Here is an 8,378-nt window from a genome sequence, read left to right as displayed (position 1 = left end):
GTCTTCTCGTTTTTTCATTTAAAAAATACTTAATTTCTGTATGGCAATGGATCCAATGTTGCTTCCCAATACCGAGAACCTTGGTCAGCTACATAACATTCTACTCAATTCTATAAGCAAAAATTTATTTATTTGGCTCAAAATTTATATCAAAGACATTGACCTATGTTTATATTTTTGCTTATATTTTGGAATCAATGGAACATATCAACTTTCTATAAAATTAATTATTATTATTGATAAATTCGACCAGATGACAAAATAAATTAAGTATTTTGATTGAACTTTTTTTTTTTTAGCTTTGAAGAATTTTTTTTTGTTACAAGAGAAGAAGGGGATGATATGGAGTAATTTGAAGGCTTTAAAAATTTAGTTTAAATAATTCATATATATTGTTGATATAAAATCTTTTTACACTGTCAATAAACTATAACAGTCATGTGATGTCATAGAAAAATATAATGAAGGTCATGTGATCATTAAAATTTGACTTAAACACATGGTTAGTTGTGTTGTATATACCGTGTAGAATTTCTTACACCAAAAGTGTATCAAAATTAAACTCTTGAAAACTATGCACCAGTAATATATATATATATATTTTTGCTTGACCATAAAATCCAATCTCATTGGGTGCTCCAATGTCGGTGCATTAACACTATATACATAATAGCATATATATAAAAATTATAAAAATCGTACAAACTTAGACACGTTCGTGACAATAAAAACAAAAAAGTACAATTTCATGCAATTTAATTATTTCAAATAAAAACTTAAAAAGACAATTATATTGTATCTAATAAATTAACCACAAGTAAAAATAAAAATTACATTACAATTACTAAGAAAAAAAGATAATGAGAAATTTGTGAACACAAAAAAGGGCATGGTGGAGAGTGCATGAACTAACAACTCTAACAAAGAAAAAAGAAAGAACTAATATCCTTCTACTCATGATAACTAAACATCAACATGACAATTTTGCAAAAGCTGAAACTTAACCGCCGGAGCTACAACTCCGGCGCCATTATTCCGGTCACCGGAAAACCTAACATAAGCAGGACAGTTCACAAAAATATGATACCTTCCAGAGATCCATCTTCCAACCTTCCACTTAACCCTTCCGTTAACCTTAAGATTAACCAAAACCATTCCATTATTCTGATCCTGCTGAAGATTACTTAGCGTAAAAGGCGAAACCGGCACGCCAACACCGTAAATAAACGGCGACCAAATGGTAAAATCTTTATGACCTTGGTAAGTATCAGGAATTGAAGTTGGTAGTGAGATCTGTTGGCTCTTATAAGAAGCATAGACATGAAGTTTTTGATAGTAGATTCCTATTCTTTTGTTAGGGTTGTGAGTTGTGAGTGTGACTTGCATTGTTAGGGTTAGTGTGTTTGGTATAGGGAAGGGATTGGAATTTGGTGAAGAGATGTTGAAAGTGTAAATGGTGGCATCTTGTATCATGAAACGTGGTTTTGTGGGTCTAAGGATGATCCATATTAGGAAGATGGTTAGGAGTATTAGGAGAATGAAGGCTCCTACGGCTGCGATTATGCGGCGGAGGAAGTTGCGTCGGTCTTCGTCGTCGTGGTGGCCGCATTCTTTGATGGACATGGTGGTTGCTATAATAGCTTGATAACTAAGAAGCTACAACGATGTGTGTGTTTGTTGGTTGTGTTAAAATCTCTACTCACCAAATTTAGATCTTGTTTCTAGCACAAGGTTTGCTTTTATATATAGTGAGAAATAAATGGAAAAATAAATAAAAGAGAGGAAAATGTTTGGTGAACCCTCCCAATGTGAATGTGTTTATATCATGTCCAAATGTTATTTGGACTGCCATTCAGTTATCCAACAATGTATTTATTTATAGAATAATGTTACATAGACATCATACACTCTTGTACACCCATGTACTAGAAAGAGAAAAAAGGAGATGAAAGAGAAAATGTATTTGTGTGGGGTTTACATGACCACGTGTCAGATTTTTGTGTGGGTGTTAGAGGGTGTATGGGTACATAAGGATGTTTATGTATCATACACCCCCTAACACCCACACAAAAATCTGACATGTGGTCATGTAAATCCCACACAAACACATTTTCTCTTTCATCTCATTTTTTCTCTTCCTAATACATGGGTGTACAAGGATGTATGAGGGTAAATGATGTTTATGTAACACTATTCCTTATTTATAGATACAACATCATTTTTGATTAGTTTTTCTCTCTCCTCGAGTCAAATTTATAGTTATAAAAATAGTATGTTTTTATATAGTTGTGAATTAAGTTATCAAGCTTTGGTTGTTTAAATAACATTTTTCTATATCTCCTGAGACAACATGAAATAAAAAATGACATCATGAATGTGATATTATTGATATCGGTGTTTGAGATACTTCAAATGCACAAATATCTCGGTTGTAAAAGATAGTTGTTAATGTTTTTTTTCACTCGAGTTTGAATATAAGACCCCGACACCTTTAATCTTTAGCTCAAATTAGTTAAGTTGCTCAATTCTCTTTAAGTGTTACCTAAAACCGTAAGAACTTATCGTTGTAACTTCAAATTACCAAGTTCAAATCCATACGAGGACAATTATAAAATGATTATTAATTCCACTTTAATTAAAAAAAGTTAGTTTCCCTAATTAAAAGAAGGTCAAATTAATTATATTGTACAATATATAGACTCTTAATTTTCAATTCAGATTATTGGTGAAAATCATATTCAAAATTAATCTGGGTAAGCAAAATAGGTTTAATAGTACTCGTGGAACTGGTACCCTACCCTTCAATGTAAGTTGAGTACGGTTCTATATAGGTGAAGACAATGGCGGGCCCTAAAAATAATTATCAGAAAGTATGGGGCAGGAAATGCCAATTATGGCACACTGCTGCAGTCCGGCCAAAAAATTCATTGCTGCAATCAACAGATCTCAATAGTTGTTCACCAAAAAAACAAATCTCAAGTTGAATAAATATTAGAGTTTATACTTTAATATATCAAATCAAATGTAAAACATGAACCGTCTAATCTATTGGGTAACCTTGGTAAAAAAATAAATAATACTATTAAGTGACACAAACTTTTGGAAAACGTTTGAAAAAGATGTGTGTTATTTAAACAATTATTTGTGTGATAACTTTTAAGACAACCATAAATTTATAAAGAAAAGTAGGTATTGACATGAAAACCAAAGCAATCGAGAGATAAAAGTAAAAACATAATATGAGTATGAAACCAAAACAACAGAGAAAGAAAATAAAAATATAATGCGAGTATAAAATATAAACTTGTCATAAAATATTTCTTGTATAGCTTATGAGTGTATACACCTTGTGACAAAGAGGAAAAGAGGAAAAAAGTTCAGCATTCGATGGTGTGAACTCTTCTTCCAAATATTGAATTATCGAGGTCATCCACCTCTTTGTGTCTACTTCGATGGCGTCAACCATAATGGCTTCTGTACTGGGCACATGTAGGGTCTTTTGAATCACATCATCGTTAAGTCCCTGCTTTTTTGTGCTTGCTAGCTTTTAGAGGAGGTACTCTCATGAATTCTGCTCTCTGGATACGTAGGTCGCCTCAAAGAAGGTGAAGTGTTGGGCGAGGTCTTGTACTCTCTTCATATATCTGGCGAGTTGAGCGTCTTTTGCTTGATATTCTCAGGCGATTTAGCTTGTGACTATTTGAGAGTCACTCCACGCCCTTAAATTCTTCGCTCGCATTTCCTTCGAGACATCCCACATATAAGTGCTTCAAACTCCGCCTGATTATTGATCACTTTCCGATCAAATCGCAAGAATTGTTCAATTTGCAAATGGTAAATAAAATTTTGCTAAATAGCCAACAATGAAGTAATAATTGAAATGATGAATAAGAACAAGACTTATAACTTTATTCATGGTAAATAAATACAACAATAAAATAAGGCATTTTGGCAACCAATCCTGTTGTATATTTATTTATATTACAAAAAGGTATCCCTACATAAAAAAAACTATAAGACTATGAATTAAGATAAAATTGAACAAAATGGAGCACCCTCAACGAAGCATGGGAAGTCTATTGATTATCCGACCTATTAGGACCTGTAAAAGAAGGAAAAATACTTGAAGAAAATGGAGATGGAGGATCGGGGAATAAATTTTCATTTTGAAGATATGGATAGAAAGGATATTTAGGTGATGAAAGCATAGAGAAAAGACTTGGTGATAGTTGAGGGCTATAAGGTGACTGAGGGGATATAAAATTCATGTTACTTTCTAATGATGGCAACAAAAACTCAGAAGTTAATGATCGAGGGCCATTTTTTTGTGAGGAAGGGAAACCATTCAAAAGTTGGTTATTGTCGTTCATAGGGAAAATTGGATTGGTAGGATTAAAAGGAACTGAAAGATTAGACACATCTTTTTGTGTTGAGGATGAACCAGTCGCTAGTTGGTCACTACCATTCATAAGATAATAATATTCTTGAGATTGGGTTATTGGCTGATATTGGACATTTATATTGTTGAATAATTGTGGTTGATGAGGGTAAGGTTGAAAAATGTTACCTTCTGAATTACCAAAGTTCATATTTGACTCTTGAAAGTTTCTCATAAAAGCAGAAATTGAAGACTCATAGAGATTATTTTATGAATTGTTAACTAGAGGAGGACCAGTAACAGACTGCACATGATGTCTTGGAAATGTGTTATGTGGAGCCTTTGAAGGTGGTAATGGATATGGAGCCTGAACTAAAATTGGTGGTCTTACAATGGACAATGATGGAGGTCGATTCTTCTGCAACCTTGTAACTTTAGTGTGAGGTTTTGGTGAATTGGATTGATTCCCAGTAATATGTTGAATAAAAGTTTTGAATTCATCTCTATGAACCTCATAAAAATTCGAATAAGGATATATATGTCTACCAATAGTTATAATATCATTGTCAAAATCAATTTTGTGTTGAAAAGAATTCTCTCCTGTGTTCTTCCCTTTATTTTTCACACTCAAATTCTCACTATATGCTTTTTAAAGTTTTCCATTGAGAAAAGTTCAACTTGACACAACAAACTATTATAAGATTTTGAAGCATATAAATATAAAAAAATACTCAAAAAAGTGAGATAAGTGAAGAAGTAGAAAGACCCATGTCACTTTATAGTAAAACAAATATTTAATGAATTCATGATTTTTTTTTAAGTGAGAACATCATTATATATATTGACTATAACATGATTACTATATTAATAAATTGGTAAAAATATATTTTACGATAAATATGATACATCCCCTCAAAGAATGATTAATATGTTACATTTTTTTTTTTATGTTTATTATTGTTTTTCAATTTTATTTTCCAAAACAAAATTTGACCAAATTATATAAATTTTCCTTCTATTGAGTTTTTATTTATTTTTTAGTAAAATCTTTCTTTTAAGTTATAGTGTGCGACTATTTGACCACGACCGGAGAAAGTGGTTTTTTAACGCGCAAATGGTTTTTCTGTTGATGGATTTGATTAGCAAATGGTTTAATTCCGTTCAATGAACAAAAATATAGTATAAACGAAAAGTATTTAATACATTCTATTAAATGTTGTCAAATATTTGATAATATTCTTAGGATATGGATCATGTATTGATAAATATAAAACAAAAAGTCTACCTTTGTAATGATTTTTGTTTTGCAATGTTTATTTATTTTTGTTTTTGAAGGAAAATAGACAATGTTTATTATACAGTGATATTTTATGCCTAAAACATACGTTTACATTATCATTCATAAAATATATAGTGATATTACAAAAAATCTACCTTTGTAATGATTATTTGTCTTTTTTTTTTTATTTTTTTAATTATCTTATTAATGAATTGAGAATTTGAAAATAAAATTTATATTTTTGTTGTTAAGTGCGCAAATTCTATTAGGAAAAAATAAAACAAAAGAATGGAGGGATTAATTCCAAAACCTTGAATTAAAAAAGACCATCATGCCATTCCTATAAATTTTTTGTGATAGTTATATTTTAAAAAGCTTGCATTTTGATTCCTCACAAAATTTTCTAGAACACATCTATAATTTAAAAAGTAAAACCGTAGTAAATGTGATAAAAATAAAATCTATTTTAATAGTACAAATAAAATAAAAATATTTTTTGTTTTTTTATTTTATTTTATATCCTAAGCAGGGATGGATCTACCCTAAGGCAAGGTGTGGCTAAATTATTTATCATTTTTTTCATATACTTGACTTATATAATTATTATATATAATGTAAGTCATTCTAATATCATAGTTCCTTTCATGGCCTAGCAATATATGTTTTATGGATGATTTGCATGTTATGTGTTCAACTCCTGGTGAGTGCGTGTCCTTCGAACCTGTAACACACTAGTAAAATGCTCTCACCCAAATCATTTTGATGTAGTGTTTAAGGTATCAATACTTTACTTTGTTAATATATATAGTTACTTTAACAGTTTTGTCAGATCAATATTAAATGTTCGGATCCGCCCCTCATCCTAATTTAGATGGGAAATGTATATTACTATAATTTAAAATAGGAATTTAAGTTGTACACACCAACAATGCAAGTAGAAACATGTCAATATAAAAGACATATAGTTTAATAAAAGTATACGGTGTGAACCTGATATTGGTTAATGACACTAGAATAGAATCTAAAATGAGGTAAGTAAACATGATGCCTTGCATTGTGTATAAAAGGTAATGTTGCTAATAAACTTGTCGTATTTAATGGTTTTGTGATGTGCAACTAACTAAATCAATGTCTTTATATTATTAGTAGTTGTGATATATGCAACTAGGTTTATATATACAAGTTGTGTGGGTAGAGAAGAGCTAAGGATCTTTCCTCTAAGCATAGAGGGATCCCTTAGGTGTCACTTTCAGTGTATGTAGTAAGTGGGCGCCATTTACAATGGTTAGCTTATAGCATACTATATTGGAAGAGTCGATCTCTTAAGATTGCTCACATATGAGTGATAGGTTAGACGCAGTTGTCTTCAATATAGTACATTATATATTGAAGTATATAAAAGAAGGCATGTAATGCTAGTATACATTATTTGTTGTTAGACTTAATTACACTTTTGGTCCTCGTGTTTTGGCCTACTCACGAAACTGGTCATGTCCTTTTAAAACAGAACAAAATGGTCATTCAAGTATCATTTTTGTTGCATTTTTCGTCCTGAAGGTGAGAAAAACACAAGAAGGGGGGGGGGGGGGGGGGGGGGGTTGAATTGTGTTTTCTTTTTCTCTTAAAAAATACTTCTTCTGATAAAACTTCAGAAGCAGTTTGATTGCTTCTGATGAAGTGATCAGAGTCAGATTGCAGCGGAAAAGAACAGAGCAGAGAAAAGAAAGACAAAGACACAAGCAGTTATCCTGGTTCCTTCCACAACACGGAAGTAGTCCAGTCCCCCTTGCACTTCCAAGGAGATTTCACTATAATCACAAAGATTACAACTGCTCAATACTATCAAAGTATGAGACTTCACAAAACTGCTCAAGCACACACGCAAGAGTCTTCCAATGCTCAAGCACTAAGCAAGAGACTTCTAATGCTCAAGCATGCAGGCAAGAGACTTCTAATCAAACAAAAATACAGAGAATTGAGTTTGACTTGAACACTTGATATACAATCAGTGGTGTTCTCAATACAATACAATAAAGACTCTAGACTTTGAATTTCTAAGATGTATCAAATCAGTGCAGAAATTCAGTGTGCTTTGTAGAATCAATTTGACAGAGTTTTGGCGCTTTTGAACTTGTATGTTTCTCTCTCTTATCTTCAAGTCTTCACTCCTTTATATAGAGGTGTGAAAGAGACGTTGAGATAATCAGCACGTCTAAAGAGTCGTTTGAAATCCATTGATCATTCACCAGTAATCCTTTGCCTGATTTGGGTGTAGTCCTTTGAAGAATTAGCTTCAAATTCATTCCCATCTTGAAGGCACAAATTCTGCAGGCATAACTGTTGCCTTGTCTTGTAGCGTGGACAAAACAGAGTAGTGGAGGTAGTGGTTGTACACTTGTACTTTGTCAACTCTGTTAACGAAGGACAAATGCTCAGAGCTATTCAAATGACCGTTGATACCTCCCTTTCAATTCTTCGTTATACTTAGATAAGGCTGAATGGAGAATCGGCTACTTTAAATCTTCAGATTGATTAAGAGATCAAATGCAGTTTCTGGTGAAGATATTTTGCTTCTGAAGAGAAACTTTGCTTCTGATGACCTTCTGCTTCTGATGACGTCATCACTTCAGAAGCACTTTGAACTTCAGGAGCAGTTTTCTTCAGGAGCAGTTTTCTTCAGATGCTTGGAATACTTTTTCTTTCCATTGTTCTTCCAGGACC

The 8,378-nt window shown here is 32.1% G+C and overlaps 1 protein-coding gene across 1 annotated transcript; it reads right to left on the bottom strand.

The window, feature by feature from the left end:
• Positions 1–794: 794 nt before the first annotated feature.
• On the bottom strand, positions 795–1,833 carry LOC11444695 (NDR1/HIN1-like protein 1). The gene has a single exon (XM_003606037.4). The coding sequence runs from the start codon at positions 1,621–1,623 to the stop codon at positions 964–966; it is 660 nt and encodes a 219-aa protein (XP_003606085.1). The 5' UTR covers positions 1,624–1,833; the 3' UTR covers positions 795–963.
• Positions 1,834–8,378: the final 6,545 nt, after the last annotated feature.

This window comes from Medicago truncatula, chromosome 4 (genome assembly GCF_003473485.1).
Source record: "Medicago truncatula cultivar Jemalong A17 chromosome 4, MtrunA17r5.0-ANR, whole genome shotgun sequence".
NCBI lineage: Eukaryota > Viridiplantae > Streptophyta > Magnoliopsida > Fabales > Fabaceae > Medicago > Medicago truncatula.
The sequence above is the reverse complement of the archived record's forward strand: the minus strand, read 5'-3'. Positions and strand labels throughout refer to the sequence as shown.

What these genes read in the sequence shown, in the direction of transcription:
- LOC11444695 (XM_003606037.4), bottom strand. Translation starts at nt 1,623, where the DNA reads ATGTCCATCAAAGAATGCGGCCACCACGACGACGAAGACCGACGCAAC.